Source organism: Chiroxiphia lanceolata, chromosome 14 (assembly GCF_009829145.1).
Source record: "Chiroxiphia lanceolata isolate bChiLan1 chromosome 14, bChiLan1.pri, whole genome shotgun sequence".
Taxonomy (NCBI): Eukaryota; Metazoa; Chordata; class Aves; order Passeriformes; family Pipridae; genus Chiroxiphia; species Chiroxiphia lanceolata.
In genome coordinates this window covers 14,154,070-14,181,521 of record NC_045650.1, presented here as the reverse complement: position 1 = coordinate 14,181,521, position 27,452 = coordinate 14,154,070, and the positions used below count along the sequence as shown (strand labels likewise).

The 27,452-nt window shown below is 42.2% G+C and overlaps 2 protein-coding genes across 5 annotated transcripts in view; one reads left to right on the top strand and one right to left on the bottom strand.

Annotated features, from left to right (window-relative positions):
• NXT2 (nuclear transport factor 2 like export factor 2) overlaps positions 1 to 18,445 on the bottom strand; it is a 63,002-nt gene extending 44,557 nt beyond the window's left edge. The window contains exons 1-4 of one of the 3 annotated variants that reach the window (XM_032702446.1): positions 18,323 to 18,445; positions 16,335 to 16,417; positions 14,991 to 15,075; positions 14,708 to 14,881 (exon numbers count right to left, since the gene is read on the bottom strand). The gene's annotated coding sequence lies outside the window, so the exon portion shown is untranslated. Of the gene's footprint in view, positions 1 to 14,707; positions 14,882 to 14,990; positions 15,087 to 16,334; positions 16,418 to 16,877; positions 17,177 to 18,322 lie in introns of those variants that run through there. The other 2 variants (XM_032702448.1, XM_032702449.1) reach the window with 2 other exon arrangements.
• The window catches only part of IRS4 (insulin receptor substrate 4), a 33,792-nt gene continuing 14,088 nt past the window's right edge, over positions 7,749 to 27,452 (top strand). The window contains exons 1-2 of one of the 2 annotated variants that reach the window (XM_032702428.1): positions 7,749 to 7,752; positions 19,175 to 22,328. In XM_032702428.1, the coding sequence (XP_032558319.1) occupies positions 19,460 to 22,328 (2,869 nt within the window). In that variant the 5' untranslated portion in view covers positions 7,749 to 7,752; positions 19,175 to 19,459. Of the gene's footprint in view, positions 7,753 to 18,744; positions 22,329 to 27,452 lie in introns of those variants that run through there. The other variant, XM_032702427.1, reaches the window with a different exon arrangement.

The following is a 27,452-nucleotide window of genomic DNA, read 5'->3' as shown; positions in this document are numbered from 1 at the left end:
AGAACTTTTTTCCAATGTTTTATACAATTATTTATGTCTGGGAGTATATGCATGACTAACACTAGACTGGGTTCTGTGGACCTTTGCCTGGTGTGTTTCTCAGGACTTTATGGCTGTTACCCAGCCAGGGGAGGACCATCTGTAGGTAGATATATTGTTGCACCAGAGCTGCCCTGGTGTTGATGTCCAGGTCTTAGTTAATATAAAAAAGATACCTTTTTTTTTTTCTAAGTTTTAAAGAATTTGTGTGTCTAGATTCAGGTACTCTTGCAAATTCTGAAACATTTTACAAAGTCACAGAAAGCAGTCAGCTTCTGGAGCTCACTGCTGATGTCCTGTGCCCAGAGCTGGCTGCACTCCAGCCCAATGCATTGGTTCATGAACTCAGTGCCCTCTGCCATTCTTACTAAACCTTGTGCTTGCATGTGACACACAAGTTTAGGGTTCTCCTAAACAATACGTTTCTAGACTCTTGTTCTTGGTTGTCAGCTCATCACCTGTGAACTCCCTGCAAATATTTAAAAAACAAGCCAGGACAGTTGTGTTCGCTCAGCAGTGTCAGCACCTTTCGGTCAGGTAATGCTCACAAGGGGAGTCTCTCTTGTTAAAGACACTGCCAAAGGGGCAAATTATTGCCCTTTCTGATAAGCCAGAAGAATAGCTCTGTTAGTGCTTTAAAATGTAGAGAAATATATAAATCTTTGGCACTTTTACTTTTGCTTGCACAGGCAGGCTGTGGCACGCTTTATCCCCTTCAAAGGAAATCCTAAACACATGGAATCACAGACAAATGAAGGTCACTTACAAAAAACTCTTTTTTTTTTCTTTTTATAATGTTAAATATCTAAGACTAATATCTCAATTTTCTTTTACAAATTTCATCTTAAGATTTTTATGCATCGTTACATATGCACAAACATTCCAATTTGTATAGACAGATCATAACCAACTATTTCAGCATTCTGTAGATTCAATAGCAAGCCAAAAAATGTACCAACAGCTATGGAAATAAAGTGCACCATTTTTTGCATGAGAATTTAGACAAGCAAATTCAGACTTCATATAAACATCCATGGGTGTGAAAACTTCTAGAAGATGCTTGTAAAAATATGGTTCTGAGAGATTCAACAGAGCAGGTTGTATTTGGAATCAAACAGTTACAGTCTTTGTCACCTGTTTTGAGCAAATTTTTATCTGAGTTTTAGCAAAGCAGCTTTAGATATCACCAGCTTTCAATGCTTTGATATCCTAACCAGTTGGAGCTTGTCAAACATCAAGAAATATTTCCTGTAACATTAATCAAGAAATCATTTCACAAATATGATCCTAGAAAAGCACACAGTGTCATATTTGTGTGAAGGTACCAAAGTTCAGAGATAAGGCAGGTGACAAACTGACAGAAACACCCAATTTCAAGACACAAAACTTTCAATGTAACACAAACATGAATTGCAAAACCTTTCCTGTCTCTATTAAGTGATCTTACTTTCCGTGAAGCCGCTCTAGATTTATTATGCAGCTAAGAACAGAATCAGTCTCATAGGAAGGGGAATGAAGTTACTCGTACTATAAGTAACTTTTTCGCAATGAAAGCACAACTTTGCCTCCCTTTTTGCTCTTAAAACTGTAAGATAGATTTCTTTTTCCAAAGCTTGCAGCAGGAAAACTAACATGCAGAAGCACGACTCCACCCTAGCCTCCCATTTTAGGCTGCACCCACTCCCAAAATAGCAGTGCTTGTGCCACGCAGCAGTTCACTCCAGCAGCTCTAGTGGAGGACTGTAGACACAAGAAGGAGAGTATTTTAATAACTGTGTCAATAGCAGCAATATAAATTTATATTTACAGTTAGATAAAAAAACCCAAGCGTGTTTACCTAAGAAATGTAATAGTTGTTTACAAGAAGTTTGAGAATGAATACAATTAAACGTGCACTTTAGCTTTGCCCATGCAAATGTGAGCAGCCTTCAGCAGTTGTCTTTGTTTTCTGCACTTATTCATTACTCCAACACATAATTATATTAAAAATATCCCAGTGACATGATGTTTTTTCAGAATATTAGTTGGTATTCATTTGAAGACTTATCTCTGTCAGCTCCCCCAAGAAACAGAAGAAACAAAATTTTCTACGAATGAACCCCACCCAGTCAAAGTAACATTTCTTTTACTATATAGCAAGTTATTTCACTCCAAAAATTTGGAAACACATCAAAACCTCTCTAAAAATATCTTGTTTCTTTTTCCAAACGAGAGGCAAGGATAATTTAAGTGATTTAACTGTGAATATAATCCAACAAACCATTATCAACATTATATTACAAGATCTTTCCAGGAAGCACCGAAGCCGCCAGGAAACAATCCCTAATTGCCTTTATATTTGTAATACTATTCCCAACAGATATTATGAAACACTGTTCTGGTTTTTTTAAATCTTCAGATTTATGATCAATAATAACATTAATTTCATTAATGACATTTAAATCTTATTGCCACAAACAGGTAAACTAGTTTGCAGATCTTGTAACTGCTCACCATAGTTTCTTTTGGCTCCTAATCTAAAAAGAAGTGCAATTTCCAGGACAGGGGCTTTGCTGGATCACAGACATTGTGAGTCTTTTATAATTAAAAAATGAAATTCCTCTGAGGTCAGTGCTTTTCAGACCCAGAAACACCGGGATGGCAGAATGTTTCTTGCATCCGATAATGAGGTATTTGCCCTGGCAACGACTGAAAAAGTGTTTTCAAGACAGAGAAATGTGTTGAAACGGTGGAGGATGTGTTTCTTAACTGAGTAGGAACATGAGATTTCTGGATGAAGATAAAAGGTTTTTGACTTAATCAAGAGCAGCAAAATAAACAGGAATAGAGGAAAAGATTTTGTACTGAAAACTGCCGTGCATTTTCTATTTTCCCAAGTTTCAGACATTTACTTTTCCTTTTCAGCAATCCAAATGTTATGTGAAGATATTTATGTCCCAAATTAATCTCTGTCTTTTTTTGTGTGAAAGATTAGGTTGATAGCTACATCAATGAGAGAGTGACCCATCAATAGAAAATAAATCCTCTGGATTTCAAAGAAGCTTTGAAAAAACAAGAAAAATCAAATTCAATCTAATAATAATAATTTTGGGACTATAATGTAGTTCTGAAAATGTGTATCAACAAAGATGAATTTTATATCACATCCTAATTGTCAGACTTGGAGGATATTTTAATCCAGAAAGAATGTAATTTCAAAAGTACAGTGACTATACTGTCCTTGTAAAGGTCTGTCTTCCTTGTATTACTATCAACTAATGGACTAACAGACTTTAAACAATTTTTTTATTGATTCTGTGCAAATGCCATCAAATTTTTGTCAGCCCTGCCATTAATAAACTTTGTCCTTTTATCTTTATCTTCCCATCTCAGTTTTCTACAATTCCTAATTTTCAGCTCATTTGAAGTGTAATTTCTGGGGTTTATATTTGTACTGTATATATGATACAATGAACATTTACTTAATTCTTTTAATTTATTTTTTTTAACAAGTAAAAAATCTGTGAGCAACAAAGAAATCAGTCAGGGAAACTGTAATGATGACCATATTCTCCTACTGACTTATGCTGAAGAAAAAAAAGAAAAGGTATCAAGCAATAACTCAAGTACATTTATATTACTTTAATACCATATCCCATTGTCAAACTTTGCATGTTGTTATGGAAATAATTCAAGACAAAAAGCTTGAAACAAAATGTAATGCCACAGGCCATGGATCCAAATTTAAGTCTAACCACCACATGAATCTGGGATCCAGCTCCAGCAGCAGAATGTTTCCTTCCCACCCGAGCAGGCGGGACTGCAGGACTGACTCAGCGATAACGATCAAACCCATCCAACCACGGACATCCTTTCTCGTAATGTGAATTTTTCTTACACATCGTCCTTTCAAGTACAGACGAGGCCCAACTCTGCCTAATTTCTGAGATATTACATGATCCTTCCTCAAGAACAAAAGCATTTAAACTCACATCCTTTCTTAACGTTAAAGTGATTAACATGTTACCTCTTGCTAATTTTGTGACTCAAAGAACAAGATATTCAGCATTGCTCATTTCTGGAATTTTGTTAGATTTATGTACTTTTTCCACTAGTGCAGCAATTGCAACCTGTATGAAATGAGACACTAAATGAGACACCATTTCTATAAAAATCTTTTTCAATACCTATATATATATATTAATTACAGAGATGTAGTAGTATATGTGTAAGAAACCAAATTATTACCTCAAGCCCTATAATATACTCAATGCTACCACTGATTATCTAATGACTAAATCTATTAATTTAGATATCCATAATTTATGTTTATAAGTTCTATATTAAGGTTTTTTTCTGTTCCAGATTCTTGCTCCCTAGTGAAGATGCCCTGTGTGTGGATATTGGGCATTCCTAATCAGACACGCTGGCAGACCTGAATGCATGGTACACTGAGCTAAACCAACTTTGGAAAAAACAGTGCCCAGGATAACCAACACTTGGGCTGCTCAGTGTGGGGAAACACCATGGTCACACACCTGGACAGTTCTGGGACGACACTGAGGGTTTCTTAGCTCTGGGACAGCACAGAATTAATGTTTCTCATTAATGTTTCTCAGTCAGAGCCAGACCGTGGCTATCTTGGACCACAGGGATCAAAACTTCAGTCTGTCTGCACAGACATACTCAGACATTCTAGTACTGATTTCAAAATGGTTATAACATATTTTATAATCTTGAAATAAAAATACAGGGCCAAACACTACTCTTACACAAGAGCAAATCAGGAGTAACTCATTATTTCCATACTTAATTTGCAGATTGTTGACTTCAGCTCTGCTTCTCCAGATTTCACCACTGAAAGAAATACCTGCTCCTGTAACCTGGAGGTGGCAGAAGCAACCACTCATCCCTTTCAGAAGAGATTCCAGCTCAACTTGTACTAATATTTACCCACAAGATAGCAGCATAAAGATAGAGAACCATAAATTTTTAACATAAGGAGAATTGCTGAATAATGTAGGATTAATGTAGCTGTTTAGTTTAGTTATCTATTTGATAGACTAGCTAAGGGTGGATAGAATATACTAAGAATAGGCAAACAATTAAAGATTTCCCTTACCTCTGCCCTACACATTCTAATGCCACCAATTCCAGTTTTATTCTTTCAGTTCTAATCTTTCTACAAGACAAATGATTGCTCCCACTCTCTGTGGCATTCTTAATGGGTAAGAAAATATTTTTGCCTTCCTTCTTTCATTCTTTCTTTCCTCATTTCCCCTTAACTTCTCAGATTCCACTTTGATAGTCTTCTAAAGATTTTAAACTACCCTGCATATCAGTGATACTTCGCTGTTAAATAGGGTTAACAAGGTCACTTTGACAGGACTTGAAGTAATGTTTGTTTTGAAACCGAGTGCTCTGTTTAAATCTGTTTATTTCTGCACTAAGTCGAGGCACTTTGAGCTGTCAGGATGACTCAGAGCAAAGTTGCAAAGCCTCAGTTCTACAAAGAGATTACTCACTTTGTTTTCTTGCACTGAGCTGCTCTGAGTCAGCTACAAATTGTTGCACATAGACTACCTGGGTACATCTTTAAATGGTGCAGGTAACTCCAGTGCAAAGTTCTGAAAGAAAAGCAGTCTCTGTATCTCTAAGCAAATAATTGACTAGGTCTACCTTCTCCAATATAGAACTGAGTCTGAGAACTGAAGAAATTAGAACTGTATTGATTTACAATTTTTCCCTTAGTCAAGGAGAAACTTCAGGCTTAGCAGTCAGAGTTTAATAAACTCTAAGTATACTAAACAATCAGTTGAGCTCTGCTCTTAATTCATCGCCTATGTCAGGGATTAAAGATTTAGATATTAAAATGTTTAGTTTACTTAATTTTTTTTTCTAAATCTATACATGTAGACCATAAACTCAATAAATCCACTAACTCAAATTGTCTCCCTAGACAGCAATACTATCCTGAGGCTTTTTGTAGAAACAACCACAAGAAACATCATAGAAGAAACTGTAGCATTTCTCTGAACCACTCAGCTGTATTAATGCTTTCACGTGGCTCCACAGGCAAGAATGTAAAACTAAACTGAAGACAAAGAGGACTTTAGAGAAGGAGGATGACCCAATCCACCTGTGAGTTAGGACAAATTAGTGTTGCTTTAAGGACATTTTGAGTTATTTCCACTTGTGTGAGGCCTGTATTTGTCCCCCTCTCCTAACAGGTATGTTAGTTACCTTTCCATAAAGGCTGTCCTTACTAATTTGTTTTTTCTTCAGCCCATTTGACACATGCTTTGACACATGCTGCTGTTTTACTGGGCATTCAGAAGGCTGCAGCACACCTTCTAGTCATAGTGTATTAAAGAATACGCAAATGCTCATGTCTTGATTCAAACTAAAATAATAACGTCACTAAAATATTTTCAAGAGAAATATTGTGGCTATTTACTTTTATTTCATTTATTTTCTACAGAAGGTACTATGGCCAACTCCCCTCAAACATGCAATCACTGTATGAAGGAATCACATCAAATACAACTTTTCCCACACCACCTGTTTCCAGTCTGACTTATTTAAAAATTGTTACCTAGTTATTATCAAACTAACAATAAGCATTTAAATATGTAAATAAGAACAGATATAGTAACATAAGTAAACATATCTGTTGCACTTGTTCATTCTTTAAACTTAAATTTATGTAATGTACATGTATACCCCTGATTTTGTTCTGCAACTACCCATCTAAATAGTTAAGAATTCTATGAATTTATTTGGAACATAATTTGTTTGTTAGACTGTAAAAAAGACAGTTTGATTACATCATACAACGATTTTCTGTTGAAGGGATTAGCATCCAGTGTCATGTTTGCAAGATTAAAAAATAATTGAGATTTGGAACATGAACACTTTAAATATGATTTAAGAAGCAACGGCAGAATGTTAGACAAGATTTTTAAATCTTCTGAATGCTATTCCTTTAAAAACTGCCTGGAGATTAGAAATACACTGATATGAAACAGAGTAATGTAAATGCATACCTTGTACATTTTATCTTCAGGAGTTTTAGGATAATTTTGGGGAAGTTTTTATTCAAAAAAATGAAATGGTACTTTATCACAAAATATATCAAATGCCTTTCTGAAGAAAAGAGAGGCAATCCTGTTCTAATCTAGTATGAAATATAATTTAGAGATGCACTGTCCTTGTATTATTATTATTTATTTATTATGTTGTAGTGATTATGCTAAGTGGTTATGCTAACTATGCTAAATACTAAGGTCATTATGCTGAATATTGTACAAATACACAGAAATAACACTGAACTGCCAACAGTACTAAGTAACAGAACATTCTGTTACTGAAAAGCACAGTAGTAAGAGAAGTCCTGGAAGGCATTAAGTGATTGATTCTGCCCTGATACAGATATTTACACACTTTTCTCTCCCCTACTCCCACTCTCATCAAGCCACAAGTACAGGGGAGAATTATCTTATTCTCCAACATGCATCACTACCAAGAAGCATTGAGTTAATCTATACTCATGTATTAAAAGTAAGTACAATATAAAAAAAATAATATAAACAATGCCACAACTACCTAAAAAGACACTATAGAAAAAAATTCTCTTCCCAAAGCTCCATGAAACTGTAAATTATCCCATGGAAGTAGACTAACCCTTGTTCACTGGCCCCATTCTATGCCAGTCACAGAGACAGCCGAGATCAGGTTTATCAGTTTTACTTCCTTCACTCTAAGGGTGTATCTTTCAAAATGATCGTTGGCTTCCAAAAAACACTGGTATATCATAATTTTTATAATTATGATAACTCTACTCTTGATTTTTTGTAAAAGTAGTGGAAAGTAAAGTTTGCCAAGCATAAAAAAATAGCAAGAAAAATAGAACAACTGAGCATCAGGAGGTGGAGCAAACACTCAGCAACAATCTCCTGTCATTTCAAGGTATTGCAACATGATTTTTCTCCTGGCTTTACTATAAATTACTTTCTTTTGTAAAAGGTTTTATTTGTTGTGAAAACTGCTTGTGAGTCTGTGAAAGCTCTTTCTGAAAAACAAACGTAGGAGTAAGGATCATACAGAATGGAATTTCAAGCTACATACTTAAAATTAGATTGCACAACCTATATCTGTGTTGGTGAGCAGCTACTTACCCAAGCTGTCCTACAGGCTAAACTGAGCAAATTGATATTTCCTCATGCATTTCCTCCTGCATTGATAGGAGTATAATTTGTTCCTTAAGTAAATGGTTCAGGTAAAATTTTCTGAAAATTTCACTGTAAAAGTTTAGATGTCTAACACTGAAACAACAAACAACCTATTTCAACATACACTATCCTATCTACTACACATTCTTCTTCTTCTTCATAAACCAGGAAAGAAAATAAATACTGTTCACTGCCAGGCTTCACATAGAATTACTGCTGCTACCAAATTAGGAATTCTAAATGCTTGATTCCTAATTGGCTACCAGAATCATTAACCTCTTTAGACATCAGGAACAATGAACCTTTGCATTGCTAGCAGATCTAATGCTAACAAATGACTACTTTATTCTCAATTTTGTTTACAGGTAAATCACTGTTCATCAGCAAAATCTGCTGCCTGAATCTGTTAAAAGTCATTGCAGAGATTAATTAGCTGATTGGTTGATTATTTGATTATGCTATTCTTAAATTTAACAGAGGAGAAGTTTATTTTTGTTGGCTTGCATGTGAGTGCAACTCATTTGCTTAAAAAAATTCATAAGAACTCAGATGTGTTTAATTATATTCTACTTGGTGATTATTGCTAAGTCTGCCTGGAATCAAACTTGAATGGCCCTTTGCAAGCCATGTACATGTTGCTGATATCTTCTCTCACTGCAACAGATTTGCTTCCTATAGGATGAAAAGTGAGTGCCTGAGGAACAAACATTAGTTTCAGAGCTGACAAGTGAATACAATGTCCCACCTACCTACACATGAGCGGAGAAACACTTAAAAATCCAGGCATCTGACAGTCACAGAGTTCTGTATGGAAGTAGTAAGGCATTCCTGCATTCAGCTGTGTCATCACATCGCCCTTCCTGAAGGCTGTACTAAGGGCCCTAAATTAATGAGCAAACCTCGAAGAGACATTATTTCCTTCCATGAGCAAGTGGAGAAGTTGTGGGAATTGGGGTCGGAAATAAACATAATCGTCATTCTGCTCCCTTCTGTGTCGGCACAGGGAGCTGGCTGGACACGAGGGAGGGAACGTACTCCATCTGGCAGGGGCTGATGGCACACTCCCCACTTGTGCAATGTTACAGCTCAGGGGAAATATGATTCAGAGGCTGCCTCTGAGTCACGACTGCTCCCTGAGCTCCTCCGAACGGGCACGGCCACGTTTTGTCCCATCCTGGAAGCACAGCACAGATCCGGCTCACCCTGAGCTCTGAGGTGTGTCAGCAAGCGCTGACTTCGTGAGGGGCACCAAAGCACTGGGCACTGCTTCCCTCTGCAATAATTAAACCAGACTAATATATATTAACGAAAAGGCAACCCCTCACTGCTTGTGACTTTAAACACTTGGTGTTGTCCAAGATGCCTGTGTTGTCCTGCCACACATTTAAGATAATTCCTTACAGACCGATAAGATATATCCACCACATGTTTGGGAAGGCGAGACGCTGATTCCCTGGAGCTCACGGCACTCCTGCAGCCCAGGGCAGTCAGTCCCTGGAGCTCACGGCATTCCCACAGCCCGGGGCAGTCCCTGGAGCTCACTGGAGCACATCGTCCATCCGTCCCCTCGCGAGTCCCGGGGCGCTCCCAGCGGGGCCGGCACTCGCCAGAACGGACGTGGCAACTCCGGACAGAGCTGCCCCAGGGACACGCTGCCCAGGTGTCAGAGCTTGTCCCTGGGAGCGGGTGGCAGCGGAGCGAGCGGTGGTCGAGGGGATGATCTCTCACACTGATGCCAGCGCTGTGAGAGGAGGGAGAAAGGCTAAGGAGCACCAAGGAGCTCCAGAAAGAGCCTGGTGGAACCAAGCTCTGCCCTCCCTAAGATGGGAGCAGGAACGACCACCAGAGAAGACCCGCAATCAGGGGCTTTTCCCCTTCTGAAATACGTTGCCCCAGAGGCACTACCACGGTGATGGCTGGCATTGGCTATGCTGGACATGAGGGAAGCTTCTGGTAGCTCCCCACAGAAGCCATCCCTGTAGCACCCCTACCCCCAGTTACCCAAACCTTGCCACACAAACCCAATACATTCCACCCCTCGCCTCTGGAAATCTAAGAATTATCATTACAATATACATTAATCACAAACTTCTCTTAACATTGACAAAAAGAATTCCCTGCACCAAAATCAAAATAATATCACAATGCCAACAAAACCAGGCAATTTACAGAAAATCCTCCCTTTACCCCTTCACTTCACTCCATAATCATTCCACTCTTCCTTCTCTAGTGTTGTTCATCCATGTTTTTCCTGTTGCTTTTCCCTCTATCCTTATCTTGAATTCCTCATGTCCCTGTTTGGCTGTCAAAAAGGACTTTTTTTTTTTGCCGGGGGAAGGGGAAATTAATCCCACCGCCTTGTGTTGCTACAGATTACTAAAAGTACTATAAACCCCATTGACACAGGGTATCAGCCCAGTCTTGGGGAGCAGTGACCAGCACAGCACCTTCCCAGGCAGCTACACCTCCAGGACAGGCTCAGTTGTGCAAGTCAGAGCATCCCCTCTTATCTCTGCCAGTGGGACCTGTAGCAGCATTGCTTGGAAACATGACTCCCAACACCAAACAGCCCAGGAAGTGGGCAATCAGCACCCAGCAGTGGTCTCACTTCTCCAAGCCATGTCAGTCTTTCTCTGAATACAGACTCAGATTTTTCTCACTCAAGCAGTGAGGATGGATTCTGTGAGTCTTCTGTCAGAGCACTCCTTCCTCGAAATGATGTGTGAACTCCTCAGGTCCTGGCTGCAGTCTTGACTCACAGCAGCACAGGAAAGTCTGAAATGTACCACAGAGTCCCTTAATTCTTCCATGTCTAATGGGACAAATGATGGTGATCTCTTTGATCCTCCAGATGATCGAGATGATGAGGAAGGAGAATCAGTGGGAAAGCATAAGAGTGTATCATGCATCTATTGTCACAAGTTAGACTAGGAATGGATCTAACAAAGATCCATGTCCCCCAGCTGCCAAGACCTTGTCACACAAACCCAATACAGTTGCATGCCTAGATTATGATGAACACTATATTTTGACTATTTCTAATGGTTAAAGATCTTTTCTCATTGTGCCACGGGTGAAGAACACAGGCATTTTGAATCACCTTCCTCCCCGTGGCCTGTGAGCATAGGACATCCTCAGGTTGTTTGAAGATCTTGTAATTGTCTAGATCACTGTAGATGACTTCCAGCACTGCTAATTCTCTTGCATATTGGATGCCTTCATATGTGGTTGCCCATTTTCCTGGGCAGTTCACAAGATCTTCCTTGAACAGATATCTTGCTGTCACACTTGAGAGGAGCTGCCTCCAGAGATTGCAAATCACCACCTCTTTTCCAGTTCCTCTCTCAATTCCCTGTTTCTAGCAAGGGATCCCAGATGCTGGACTTCCTTACCTTCCAGCTGCTGGCTGTCATCCCATTGTGCCAGCATTGGAGAAGCCAGGCAGCAACCTGCTCACATGGCTGGCAGTTGTATCTTTCTGCATGTCTCAAAGTTCTGAAGAAGTCAGGGATCAGGTAGTCTCTCTGTCTGATTCCTCTCACTCCTTTCTCCCACTTCTTTGTCGAAGGACTGGCTTCTTGTTCAAATGTTTCCATTTTTCCTTCTCCCTTCACTGATTTTGGTCTTTGCATAGTTATTTCACACACATAATCCTTGAAATCCAGCAGTAACCCAAAATATTAACCAAAGCTTCTACATTTTTAGATGACCTCAGAAAAACAACACTGACAATCCTGTTTCTTGAGATACTCAACCCACATAACAGTTCATGGGTCACTAAAGATAATCCAGTCGACAAACTGAATGTTTATGCTACTCTGATTAGGAATATTTCAGAGCAAAGGTTTCAGCTTGTCCACAGCAAAGCATTTTTAAAAGGATCACAGAAAAGGCACAACAAAAATTTAATTTATCTTGTTTACTCCTTATTTCTCCCTTTGAGGCTACGTGCTAGCCTGAAATGTTCCCTCACTAGTTATCTTCCTCCTCAGGCATGTGAAACACAAGAAGATACAATGCTGAGAACACAAAGTCCATACTACTTAGATTCCCAGGGTTTTACTTTATACTGACTTTAACTTGGTCCCATGGACTGACTGTTTATTAGCAGCTGGAGTGCACTATGGCTACGCCTGTATCAGCAAGAAATATGGAACAGTGGAGCAAGTCTGGAGGGCAAAGAGTTGGTGCTGAAAACTGAATGTTCACTCTATATGCATTTCAAAATTTACCTAAGAGGAGTTTTAGGCTAGTTCAATGAACAGATAACCCACCATCACGCTTCTGTACCACAGCTTTTGGTCTAATTTCATCTGAAGGGAATTCAGTTTGTGCTCTCTAAGATTGCTACAGGTTACAAACCAAAGTAGGTGAGTAGGGACAAGTGAAAATTAATTTCAAAAGTTAACTTCTAATTCAAATTAAAACACTAATGTAGACATGTCATGACTGTACTCCTGGAATGAATCTTTTGGTTTTGATTCATCAAACTTGTGTACAAAGCTGAAAGTACTCATTTATGAACTGTCTAGAGGGCACTTACTTTAACTTCCGCTATTAATTTTTTAAAGTCAAAGAATTAAAGACATGCTGGCTAATCCATACATAACACCTTTTGGTATATTTGATGTACTGCAAAGAAGGTAATAGGAGAGGTTTATTTGCACACAGCTCGGGAAAAAATGCTTTTCCTTTATGAAAACAGTCTTGTCTGCTCATTACCATGAATAGTTGAAAACTGATACTAATTATACCACTTTTTATTTCCTGTTATATAAGTGGGTATCTTTAATTTCTGTTCCACTCTGCCATTCTGCAAAGACAATCTGTGAAATCAGTGAATAAGAGTCTGGTTGCTTTAGTAGTTTCCCTGTCTTAATGACCTGGACATACGGCCAAAACCTGTGTATTGCAAAAGAAACATTAATGTTTCTTTCACTAGCACAGTTGCATAATATTTCACGTAATCCCAAAGCTATATATCCCAAACAGCAACTATCCATTAACAGGAAAACAAACAGGCAGAATAATCTTACTATTCATTCATGATCCAGTGAGAAAACGTTGTGCAAATGTGAGCGTATGCCTTTGAAAAACAGCATTCTGTGGTTCTTTTCACTGCGTGGTGACACCATCCCCAATGACACAAAACAGTAAAGAAACCAAGCCTCTGAGTATTTTCTGTAGACAATTATGTGACAGGATTAGATAGATGGTGAAAGGAGTAAAATGGAACAAGTAAACAACCAGATCCTCATTATCAGAGAGGTGCTGAGCAGCCACAGCTCCCTCTAAACTAAATTGGGAACTCTTTAATATGTCTGCCTTTAATCTTTGTGCCTGAAAATCTTAAATTCAAATCTATACATTTTCATAAGTGAACATCACCATAATTGCTGTGAAGATTCCGGTATCTTATTTTGGCACAGCAAGGAAGGCCTGGATGAGAAATCAGACTCCATGTAGCTTCTGCCTGGAAATGCACATGTAGAGGACTCTTGGCACACAGTGGATTCTCCACAGCTGTAGGACTGAAGGAAGCCCTCAGGCTGGCTTTGCAATGATTTTTATATAACCCTTGATACCAAAATGCATGAAGTTCTTAGTCATTAACAGATTTTCTCTCTAAAAACACCCTTTTGAGAAAGGGAGAAATTACTATTTCCATTTAATGACTAAGGGATCGAAACAAGATAGACGAAGAGATTTGCCCAAGGATGTAAGGCAAACCTGCTGCAAACTGAAGTGACAGCTTAAAATTCCTGATCTGAGCCTTAAACAGAGGGTATTACTGTCCTCTGGATCTTGGCTAAAAAATGTCATAATAATTTCATTTTCTTATTCCACTGACATACAATGGATGGGGAAGTTTCCTTTTTTGCAGAATAACCTGGGATAATTGGTTAATTTAAAACCACTATTCTATTTGACTTTGTGAGCTACCTTTGCCTCTTGTAAAAACCACATATGACCACACTGTGAGAGCAAGACTGTGAAGAAGTTATTGAGAGCAGGCTACTTTGGAGGTGTAAAGATAAAATGAGACTTCTAGGAGAAGAGTTTGGGCCATAAATATGAATACATTAATTTATTTTGCATAAACATTTAGAAATACATGATTAGTGAAAATGTAATGCATACAATTAAAAACTATGAACCTTACCTTGCACTCAACATCCTTTGGTTGCTAAATACATCTGAGATATTTTTATTCTGAATTTCTACAGAGTTAATTTCTCCCATTAATATGGAGTTCCTTTTCTTTTATGAACATGTCACAAGTAAGACTGAGTTAGGATTGTATTTTACTACTCAACAAAACTGATTTGTTTTCTGTCATTTATTGGGTAATTACTCCCATAAATGCAACTGAGGATGGGCATAATATAGGGTGTTGTAACTAGGAGAAAGGAGTAATAAATCATGTGATATCACATCCAAAACCTCTTATATCTTACCTGAATTAATAATATCACTCTTTGTGGAATTTCACGGACACTTACAGGAACCCATTCCTTGTCCCTCAGTCCTTCAGCAGCAGATGACGTATTTGTCCCTCCATTTGGCTCAACAATACAACTACCAATCGCTTAATTGCTTTATATTACAGACATTGTAGCTGCTTGTGGAAACTGTAACGAAAGAAATGGTTTCAAATTTCTGGCCTCTCACAGTGCCTGCCTCATGCAGACACTGGGTAGGGTAGAAAGAGCAAATACATGAAACACAAAGCAAACATACCTCCAGCTCTAAGAACTACAGGTTCTTCAAGTCTGGTGAAGATCAAGAGACATGAAGAGGGGACCTTGATTTCCCTGTGCAGTTGCTGAAAGACAGTGCACTAACAGTCAAAGGAAGCATTTCAGACTTGGGCTATGTGGGTTTCTGTAAGTAAAACTGAAGAATATAAAGCTGATAATATATAATAGCAGGGCACTGACTTTACATGGTGAATTCTGGCTATGTGCCAGACCAGTGGCCAGAGAAATGGTGACACAGAAACCTACAAAAGTTTGTGAAAGTTACAATCATTTGTGATGAAAAAGATGCTAAAATTAGATGCTGTTCCATACCTAGACAATTATTTCAGTAATGGAAGGAAATAATACATGAGTTACAAAAATAAAAAATCATTACTTCAGAAAATCAGTAACTTTGACTCAATAACTGCACCAAAGACTCTAAACAATATTTGTTTGGAAAGCAAACAAATTAGCTATTCTTCCTGTAACAAAAGTTGAGAAGGAGTATGCAAATTATAGACTAGCTTGCAGTTTCAGGAACTATTTTTAATAGTCATATAGAAAAACATGAACAATTTAAGTTTTCAGGAAGTCTAAGCACTCCTTTCAAGCCAGGGAGTGCCCACTGGAAAAATCTGTTTCTATCAGCTCTGTCTTCACAGCTCCCCATGGGTCTGATCATGCACATCCACCACCCCAAAACTCTGCATGACTGAATTATGCATGTGTTGCTTTCTCAACTCCACAGCAAAAACATTGCAATTGCAATGCAAGAGCAAAGGACTTTAAAAGAGACCAGAAAACAGTGATACATTTCTTCCGGCAGACACAGCTTATTCAGAGTTACTGTCAAGCAAGCCCAGAGGTTGATGACTAAAAAAAAAACATAAACAAAAAAGAAAACCCAAGCCCTTTCTTTCAAATGGTTTCCTTTCTTCCTCCCACATGTATCCTTCAGCAACCAGCCAGAATAAGCATGTAATGAACACAGTTCACCTTGCTCTATACATTAAAACCACTTTAAATTTTCATGTAAAACTATAGAAGGAAACCTAAACAACATATGGAAATGCAGAAGCAGTCTCAGCCTCACCCAACTGACGGACCAGGTAGAAAAGAATGAAAAATAAAAGGAACACATCTTTAAAAAACAGTTTAACTCTACCAGGGGCTACCAACAATATAATGCAATATAATTGTAGAGCTAATGCATGACAACATTGCATGACAGAATCAATGTTAATGGGGACTTCAGTCGTGTATTTTTGTACCAACATGTCTTTAAAAACTAAATTTAATCTCAGTTTCCTAGAGTTTATAAACTTGTTTTGGAAATACTTACATCTCTGTAGTTGCAACTTATTCATTGTATTGCCATAACACTTTGGAGCTCTAATCACGGACAGGAACATACCGTGTTAGATGCTGTAAAAACCCAAAACAAAAAGAGTGCAGTTTAAACACATGGTGAGCAGGCAGTGAACAGATAGAGAAGTATGAAAAAATAATGAGGCATTAACAATCAATACAGCAAGTACAAGACTCGGCATGCCAGCTTCCAAATTGAGTTACTGGAGACTCCAAAAAATATCCTTTCCCATACCTGAGAGTCAGAATGAAAGAAAACATAGAGCTATTTATCCAAAAACAAAACAAGCGGGTGGTGTAAGTTGGTGTCAGGAATTGTTGAGAGTTGTCATCTCATAATGAATCATAGGTGAGGTAGCCAAAGAATGACCTTGAAAGCAAATCAAGAAAGTAAAGAGACGTGTGGTCAAAATTACTGGCTTGAGAAATGATCTTTGCAGTTGTGTTACGGGAAAAGGATTATTTTTACACTTGACATGACTGGTACACACAAACTCCTAACTCAAATGAAACGTACCTTTGGCAGGGTTATTAAGAGTGAGAAGGCACCAGGGACAGCATCAGCTGCCAACACCCTGCCCTGCCCTGTGGATTAAGTGCCCCACACAGCACGGGAACACAGCGTGGGTTCGGGGCTGTCATGAACTTGGACATTGTTCTCTGTGAGGACATCAGTGAGCTGGCAAGGGCAGGAATTAATTATGAGAGGAAGAAAGTGCTGGGGAGGTGGGCAAAGGACTGGAAGTGGCTCCTGCCTTTGGAATGGTGGGACAGCCACACACACGGTCTTAAGCTTTGCCAGGGGAGGTTTAGGTTTGATATTAGGAAGAAACTTTTTACAGAGAGAGTAATCAGATATTGGAATGGGCTGCCCAGGGAGGTGGTGGATTCACTGTCCCTGGAGGTTTTTAAGATGAGACTGGATGTGGCATGCAGTGCCATAGCCTAGTAAGCACAGTGGTGGTGGACCAAGGGTTGGACTTTATCGTGAAGGTTTTTTCCAACCCAGCGGATTCTATGATTCTATGTGGTAATGCCCGGTGCTGTATTTTAGCAATTCAATTAAATTTAGATGGAGCACAGAAATTTTTATGGCACACAAATGCCCACTGACTGTGAAACAGAAGGATTTTGCTCCTCGCTCATCATATTTTGATCTCATCATCATTGTCATCATATTTTGATCCAAAACCCAGGGATAGTGTCAGTGGCCTGCTCAGATCCCAGACGTGGAGGATCACACAGCAGCGACGGGTTGCTCGCTGTGCCCAACCCAACTACGACTGGTAACGGGCAACCCCGAACCCGTGACAGCTCTGCAGTGACACAGCAGTGTATCTAAAAAATAAACAACCCACTGCACGCCAACAGCACCACCAGCGCAGGCGGGGGGGTGTGTGCGTGCTGTGAGGCCGCTGTGGGAGTTGTGAGGGTGCTGTGAGGAGCTGTGGGGGCTGTGAGGCGGCTGTAGGGGCCGTGAGAGCTGTGCGGGTCGTGAGGGCTGTGAGGAGCTGTGGGACCCCTGAGTGGGGATCCCCGGGCCGGACATGGCGGCCTGTGGAGATCACGCGCTCCCGCGGTTGCACCCGGCTCCAACGGCCGCCCGCGCGCTGGCGGGTTGTTTACTTTCTCCGCGGCGCGCGCCCACTCCCCCCTCCCTCCTTCCCTCCCCGCCCGCGCCCCGCCCCCGGCCCGCGCGCCCTCCCCGCCGGCCAATAGGAGCCGCCCCCGCCCCGCGCGCGGGGGGGCGGGCCCCGCCCAGGAGGAAATGGGCGAAGAGCAACGTCAGCCGGTATCGCTCGTCGGACGGGGCTGTGGCGCTGATTAGCCGCGCGAGCTGCCCATCTCCCCGAGGCCCCGCCTTCCGCTTTGCTCGCGCCGCCGACTCCACAGCGCTGCCCGGCCCCGCCTCCCCTCTCTGTGTGTGTGAGGCGTGGATTGGCTGTCGGACCGGCCGCTCACCGCTCGGCCAATCACCGCCGGCCCCGCCTCTTCCTCAGTGCAGGAAACGCCCCGTGAGACCGCTGCCAGCCCGGGGTAGATCCCGCCTTCTATTGGTCTGCCGCGCTGTCAATCCCCTCTGACCCCGCCTCCCCGGACAGAGCACGGCGAAGCCCGCCCCCCACTCCCAAAGCCGCCCGCTGATTGGCTCGCCGGCGAAGGGCCGCGGTTCCCTATTGCCTGTCCCCACTGCCACTCCGGCGCGCGGCCCGGCCGGCTCTGCGCTGCCCCCTTGCCCCGTGCGCCGGGGGCCCCGCCCGCCGCCGGCCGTGGCCCCGCCCTCCGCGCGGTCACGTGATGTTTTCGCCGCGGTGCCGCCGCCGCCCGTGAGCGCGAGCGGCCGGAGCGCGGACCGGGCGGGGGACGCAGGAGGCACCGCACGCACTGCCCGCTCCCCATGCGCGGGGCGCTTCCCCGGTGAGCGCCGATCCCCGCTCTGCCCGCCCTAGTGCCCCCGTCCCCGGCGGCACCGGACCCTGCGTGGCCCCTAAGATGGCGAGCGGGATGAATGGCTCGGGTGGCGGCGGCGGCGGCGGCGGCGAGGAGGAGCCGGGCACCCGGCACACGGGAGGCGGAGCCGCGCCCCAGCAGGAGCCCGGCGTGCTCGGCGCGGTGGCGGGCGAGGGCGAGCCGGCGGCGGGCGAGGGCGGGCGCTGCCCGTCCCCGCAGCCGCACCACCTGCTGCTGCTACTGCGGCGCTCGCCCAGCGCCTCGCTGTGCCCGGCGCCCGAGGCCGCCCCCGCGCCGGGCCGGGCCGTGCCCTCGGCGGCCCGCGGCGGGCAGCCCCCCCCGGCGGGCCGCGGCGCCGGCGAGGACGTGAGGAAGTGCGGGTACCTGCGCAAGCAGAAGCACGGGCACAAGCGCTACTTCGTGCTGCGAGCCGAGAGCCACCTGGCCCCCGCTCGGCTGGAGTACTACGACAGCGAGAAGAAGTTCAAGAGCAGCCTGCGGGCGGCGGGGGCCGGCGGAGCTGCCGCGCTGTGCTGCCCCCCGCCCAAGCGAGTCATCCCGCTGTACCAGTGCTTCACCGTGAGCCGCCGCGCCGACGCCAAGCACAAGCACATCATCGCCCTGTACACCAAGGACGAGTACTTCGCCATGCTGGCGGAGAACGAGGCCGAGCAGGAGGCCTGGTACCAGGCCATCAGCGAGCTCATGAGCCAGAGCAAGAGGGGCTTCCTGGAGCAGGAGGACCACGCCGATCAGCAGGTGGATGAGGATGACGAGCACTATGGGGCCACCCTGAGGCCTGGCACTGTGTTCAAGGAGGTGTGGCAGGTCAACGTCAAGCCCAAAGGGTTGGGACAGACAAAAAACCTCACTGGAGTGTACAGATTGTGCCTCTCCAGCAAGGCCATCCACCTTGTCAAGCTGAACTCGGAGGTGCCCTCTGTCCACCTGCAGCTGATGAACATTCGCCGCTGTGGACACTCAGAGAACTTCTTCTTTATTGAAGTGGGCAGATCTGCCTCTATTGGGCCTGGAGAACTCTGGATGCAAGTGGATGATTCTGTGGTTGCCCAGAATATGCACGAGACTTTTCTGGATACCATGAAAGCTCTAAAGGCCTTTGCAGAGTTCAGGCCCCGGAGCAAGAGCCAGTCTTCTGGTGGTGGCAGTGGTACCAATCCCATTTCCCTCATCAGCACCAGGAGGCACTTGGGCAACCTGCCCCCCAGCCAGACGGGCTTGCAGAGAAGATCTAGAACTGAGAGTGTTGCTGGAGGGACTCCTCCTACCACCAAAAGCAACAACTCCTATCGCTTCAGAACATCCAGTGAAGGAGAAGGAACCATGGCTAGACCTTTTAGGTCAGTGACTGGGAGTATGATCCACTTGAATACTGCAAGGATGAATTTGGGCCGTCAGGAAGGGAGTGGAAGGTACGTGAGAGCTGCTTTCAGCTCATCTTACCACACCAGGTCTGCTTCGCTGCCCGTTTCTCATTTTCCCTCCACTACAAGTCCCATCAGTGTTTCTTCCAGTAGTGGCCATGGCTCTGCTTCGGACATGCTGACCAGGCCTTCTAGCTCATCTGTGTGTGGTTCCCCGAGTGATGGAGGATTTATTTCCTCTGATGAATATGGCTCCAGCCCTGGAGATTTCAGGTACTTTCGGGTCAGGAGTAATACACCGGATTCCCTGGGAAACACACCACCTATCAGAGAGGAGAACTGTCTGAGTGAATACATGTCCATGAGTAAGCAACAAGTAGATGATGGCTCAAGAGATGATTATATGGAGGCTGAAAAGTGTTTCAGGAAAAGAACTTATTCGCTAACAAAACCAAATTCTGTAGCAGTGCAACAGAAGACAACACAAACTACGGCTTTGTTAGATGAAGATTCTGCAGGAAATCATGGGCGATTACTTTACTCTGAAACACCAAAATTGAAAGATAACCATGAATTGGAGTACAGTGATAACCTTGATTCCGTGTATAACCAAAGCAGGAGTCAAGCCAGGGATGATGGATACATGCCAATGATGCCAGGAGTTGCATCTTCTCTGTCCAGCACCAGCGATTATTTGCCAATGACTCCTAAAAGCATGTCTGTTCCAAAACAGATCAACAATTCCTGGTCACCATCTCAAGTTGACTCCCGAGGATATATGATGATGTTTCCAAAGGCTGGCTCTTCACCTGTACGGAGTCCTTTAACTGGATTTGGTTCTAAAGGAAGTAATGAGAAGATTGTAAACAATGAGTATATGGATATGTCACCTGGTAATTCAGCTCCAAAGCACCCCAGTGATTCAAATTATATTCATAGCACTTCTGTGTCCAAAGGTTTTAGTTCATATTTTTCTTTGCCCAGGAGCTTTAAGGCGTTATCAGGACAAAATGGTGACCACAGTGAATATGTTCCAATGTCTTCACCTGGAAAACTCTTGTATGGTGGACCAGAAAATGTAAAAGGGGTGAGCAGTGAGACTCTGGCTAATGGCATCTCTAAATTGCCAACGTTGAAAGGTTCAGATGAAGGACTTGTGCAGAACAGGGCCACCAGGCCCACACGCCTGCCCCTGGGTACGAGGGGCAGTAATACCATCCCCAGAATGTATGACCGTACAGTTCCACCTGAGCCAGCAAGTCCCGGTGAATACATAAATATTGATTTTAACGAAAAGGCAAGTAACACACCCTATTCCTTATCTGCAGAAGGATCACCATCATCTCTGGGCTCAAGTAGTGATCACAGGCAGTCACCGCTGTCCGATTACATGAGCGTTGACTTGGATGTACAGTCACCGAAAGTAGCGAAGGAACTGTCGAACTCTCTGACAGATATTTCAATTTATGCAAGTTCCAGTGTTCCTAGAAACCAACCAAACCCTGACTACGCCAGGCTCTCATTTGGTACTGCTTGTGTCAGCACCACGAGTAACAGGACTGATGACTACACCGAGATGACGTTCAACATGGCAGCAACACCACCTCGGCCGTTTGCCGCTGAATCTGACAACGGTGTGAAGATGGATAGTCCTTCTTCCATCGTTAATAGACTCTGCATTGTTGATCGATATGCTGGCAGCAGTAGCTTCTCCGTTCCTGGCTCTGACCCTCCTATGGGACCGAAAGTGATTCGAGCTGACCCTCAAGGCAGGAGGAGACACAGTTCTGAAACGTTCTCTTCTGCCGGGACTGTGACGACCTCGTCCTCTTTCTTTACTGACAGTAGCAAAAGACACAGCTCTGCCTCATTTGACAACGTTTGGTTAAAACCGGATGAAAACATTTCTGATGGTCAGGAAAGCAAAATGTCCAGGGATACCTCAACTGGATTTCAGAATGGCTTAAACTACATCGCTCTGAATTTACGCGATGACCCCATAAGCTGTGAGGCAAGTACTACAGCGCCGGCTTGCCATCTCCAGAATGGTACTTCAGGTTTGGACAGTGGAGCTTACGTAAGCATAGATTTCAGCAGATCTGATGGTCTGAAGTGTAACGCTGCAAGAAAAGGTTTGTAACTTTAAAAGCACTTCCCTTTCATGCTCGCTTAACCGTAAGGATTAGATTGTCTGCTTAATGCTGCCTTGAGAGTGGGGTGAATGTTTTTTATAATCTTCTGCGTTATTCTAGTACAACCAGTTTTGTCATAGTGCAGCATCTGAACAGCAGTGAAAGGGGATGTGGTCCTTGGCCTAAAGGATTTATGTGACTCTTCTAGGCAGTCAGGAGTTATCAAACTGTCATCTGCCTTGTTTATTTATAAGTTACTTTTGCTAGTATAAGCATTAATGGTATTTCATATTGTGAATTCTTGTCCCAAGGTTATGGTAGCTCTTCACTTTCTTTTTCTTCCCTTCGTAGAACTAGATGACTCCTCACTTTTTTCCTGAACTTAATATTTTGTATTTTGGAAGCTCAAAATGGCTAAACTGGGTTTAGACCTCAAAATCTGGGGCTTAAATATGTTTCTTTTAGCAGATGTAGGTGAAATGCATTTTTGATTTTTTTTAATGTGCAAATTTGGCCAGATTTATTTAGCTGAATCTTATGTAAACAGAATTCAGTTTTTTCCCTTGAAGGTTTGGTGGCTCCTTTTGAGCTCTGGTCTCCAGAGTATCCTTGTGTCCTCTGGAGGAGCCATCTCCTGGTGGCTGACCAGCACGGGGACGTTCACTCCTTAGTCCTGTCCAAGGCTTTAGCTGAGCTGTAACCCTTCCCCTGCTCCGAGCAGCGTCTTCAAGGTCCGAAACTTGGGAGGGGAGGCTACTGACTTTCAAGGTATCAGTGGTCTGACCCAGCCTAAGGTAATGCAGTTCGAGGTGTACATAAAATGTAAGGGTGTTGCAGGTGGGGAGAAAGAATATGGGAAAGAGGAGGGACGCTCCTGTCTGTATGATAAGCTCTGATGGTGGGAGCAAAGCTGGTAATTAGCTTGGTGGTGTGTGTCCCCCGGCTGAGCAGTGTGTGAGCAGTGTGTGAGCGCTGCGCTGTAACTCGGGAAGAGCGATCCTTGCTCTGGTGTCAGTGACCCACTGAACTCCTTGCAGTAATTCACCCTCCCGGTAGAAAACCATTTCTGTTGGAAATGTTTTCCTCTCTTTGCAAATGTAATTGTAGTCAATAATTGATGAGTACTAAGAGGAAATATTTAATCATGGTTGGACATTGGTACTTGTCTACTTTGTCAACAGAGAAAGCAATAAAGGAGCAGGCTGCTGCTGACTCCTATATTTTTAATTACAGTCTTAAACATTGAAATGATTTTTTTCTAGTTTCACATTAAAACTAAGTATCTAAGGGCAGAAGGTATTGCAAGAGTTTAAAACTGTGTAGCCTTTACTAGTGGAAGGTATAAGCCTGACTCAGCTCGCATGCCATTTGGAGTCTGGCAGCACTGCTTGGGGCTGCTCAGAAATGTGTGGTTTGCCTCAGTGGTTTTCTTTCCTCTGCTTTGTTTTGTTGGTTGGAATCAAATTTAGAAGACGTTGAAAGTTGCCAGTCCAAGAAGTGCTTTCTTCCAAAGTTAGTCTTTCAGCACTTCAAAGATTTGTCTGCTAAATCTGCTAAGTCAGGGGCTCATGGACTGCCAATTTATGTTTGGTTTTGTTGTTTTTTGGCCTTTTTTTTAAGGCACCTCCAAAGATAGCAGAATTCTTAACTTGATCTTATTCCCCTCATGTGACTAAAATCCATATTATAAAGTAAGAGTTTTTACAAAATAAAGAGGAAAAAAACAAAGATGTTTTCTCTTCAGCTGTACTGTAAATATCATATTGAAAAATATTTTTCAGGAGATAAGTGTGTTTAGAAACTGTGTTAGTGATAAGCATTTTGCTTACTACTGCCACAGCAAAATATCTACAGCCCTGTGCTGGGTGTTTTTCCCTTGTCTGTTATAAGTTGCAGAGGGGCAAGAGACAGAACAGCTGCTGGCTCTTGCTGGGAACTGAAGTTCTCTGGACATGAAACACGCGTTAAAATGAAGCAAAACCAACTCTGTGAAAAACGTGGGCTTTGGCAGGGAATTGAGCATGAGAACAGTAAGAGCTTAGCTCGGTGTTTTTTCTTCTAGTCCTAAAAAGAGAAACAAAATTATGAAATGCTACTCCAAAACAAGGCCTAACAGTTTTCTGTAAAGGTAGTATAAAACATTTCTGTATAGTAGGGGAAGGTGGGTAAGATGACGACATTGGTCACTTGTGGGGGGAGGTGAACAGATTTTGGAATAGTCCAGGCTAAAAGCAGCTTGCTGGACTTGAATACAGTACTGTAAAGTGGTGGTGTATATCTTTTTCTCCAGGATGACTTAAAATTCTTGATTATAAAAGATACCTGTTAACATTCATGTACTAAATCATCTTTCTGAGCTGTAGCAAGCATAATTTTAGAAGTCTGTATTCTTTAAACAGCTTATCAGTTTCTATGGCAATAAAGCTTTTATTTAAATATTTAAGTTTTTGTTACCCAGAAAAACATTTTCATGTTCCCTTTTGAATAATGAAAATGAAGCTTCACTCTTAAACCTCTTGTCCCCTGAAGAGGTGTAATGTACCTCTGGGTAATTGATATTTTTAATACTTTTGGAGACTTAGCAGAACTGAGTGCTGTCTTTCCTTCTACATCTCACTTTTTAGGTCTCTCTGCCTGAAAAAGTGCTCTGTGGTTAAATCCATTCCTAAGAAAAATATTTAGCAGATGGATTTTTATCCTTTACTTCCTAGAAAGGAGCTATCCCACGTGTGTTAAATTCTTTAGGTAGAGAACTTAATCTCTTGTCCCTGAACCACAGTTTTATTGAGAGGAAAACACTTCCCAGCTTCAGATTGTTTGCTTTTTTTGTTTTGTTTTTGTTTGCTTAAATGGAATATTGTGTTCTGTGACTCAGCTGCATTCTGCCAACTGCTGAGGGTGGTGGAGTGATTTCCAGTGCATCACTGCCCCCTCATTGTAATTCCCAAACTACTTCTGGTTCAGGTTCACTGATATGAATCAAATTTTTTTTTTCTATTCCCTTCTCCATTCATGACATGGATGGAGGAGGGAAAGGGCAGGGATTAGGAACGATAACTAGGCTTACTTGTTATTAAACTCTTGTTTGAGGTTTAGGCAAAACTGATCTCAGGTTTTATGTTGATAATGGTGATGATAAAAAGAATATAAGGTTCTGATTTTTAATGCTTGCAGTTTAAGGAGGTCACTAGCAAAACAGTTTCATCACAAAATTGTTACACAATATTGAAGCAAGCGGTTTGCAGTTTTGATTACATGAATCTGAGTCATGAAATTTTGTGCTAGGAGTACAGAACACTAAAGCTACTTCAAACAGGGCTTAGCTAATGTATACCTTGTTATTGGACCTTGTAGAAACCAAGGAGGATAATGAGAATGGGGCAGTAATAAAATGCGTAATGAGTCCTGCATAATACAAGTTTCTTCAGTCTTAATTAGAAATACTAAACCTGCAAAGATACCCTGCACTCAAAAAACAACTATTCAGAGTAAATGTAATGTTCAGCTTAATATCTACTCAGCTATTTCACACCCACTCTTTAATCTTATCTCTGCCTGATACTCTTACACTTTGCTAAGATATTATTTCAGATGTTCTCTAAAGTGCAGGGTTATTATTTAAGTGTTCTGCACCTTTTTAATCTGCTCCTGTGCTAGACTGGGTGAGAGTGGTGTGTACACTTTGGGGAGTTGAGAGGAAGGAAAACAAGTACAGCTGTAAAGTAAAAATAAGTTCCAAATTGTCCAGATCCTTTCTGGTAACTTGCGTATTTCAAATGCAAAATCTTAAAGAGAATAAGGAACAATATATACTTTGAGAAATTCAGAAGCTGAAAGTTTTAGATATTACTAATATAGTAAATTACAGTTTATGGGATACCAGGCAAATAACTGCCCCTTTTGGGTTTCAGACCAGTGGTTTTTAAGTTTGCTTCAAACTGAGGCTCTTCTGTATTGACAGAATACTTAAAGACAGGGGCCCATGTAAAAATAACTTGAAGAGCCCTCCTGCAGCACATCCGAGCACTGCTGTGTGTCCTACATCTTTGAAATAATGCTGGGATAATAATTCTTAAAAGACCCAAACAACCCAAACCATTCTAATCTTGTGTAACAGTTGCCTCTTTAACAGTCTTGAGTGACTTACAGTTATGCTTAAAAATACACAGGGAAACTTTCTCAAGTAGTGTATGAGCTGCTGAAGGCAGAACGGATTTTTGCTGTGTGGTGTAGGAATGAGCTAATTATGACATATTTGACCGAGAATCAGTTGGGTTTTACTTGTGCTTGGGTGAGAAAATCTGAGGCAAGAATGTTCCCCTGCCATTGAGAGAGAATGCTTACTTGGAGTCAGTGTTGAAATGCTTTTGGAAATCAGCTAATGGTGACATTTGTGTTTTTTGGAAGTCTAAAACTTTTTGCTTGTAGCTGTCTGGTAGGTTAGGACATCACTGCAGGATGCCTGGAGTTCTGGGAGTAATCCAGTACGGGTTCAAGGTGCTTTTTGTGGTTGTTTTTTTTTAAAGTCTTTTGTTGAAACCTTAAATGCATTATTACCCTTGTTAGTTTTCCTTCTACAACTTCACATTTTCCCCTCCTCCCTTGATGTCTGAGGGCTCCTTGTTCCCTGTTGCTGGGGTGGCAGGTTGGAGTTGCAGAAGGTGGGCAGCGCTCGCTCGGTCTTTTCCAGCAGCTGTATTCCAGCATGTGATCACTGGGATGGTTTGTCACCAGTATTTCTTTGGGGTTTTTGTGTGTCCAGCAGTGTGTTAGCAGTAGGTAAAGTTTGGGTTTGCTTTTTCTCCGCATATGGTCTTTTTTTTATGAAAGGATCTTTAATACATTTTCTTCATATTGATTGCTGGGGGAGGATTTATACCTTGAGGTTTTGGGTGGTACTGAAAAGAGTTTATAGTACTGTGTTGTACCTTGGTGTGTGTGCACGCTCTGTTTGTGGATCTGTGGTGCTCACAAAAACATGCTGAAAGCTTTTGATTGCAGTAACAAGTTTGTTTTCCTGATCCAAAGCAGGAAACAAACTCTGGAGTTTTATTTTAAGTACTGTTGTAGTCAAGTGTGGCATTCTTCAACAAAGGAAAATAGAGTGATAAAACTGATAGGCAG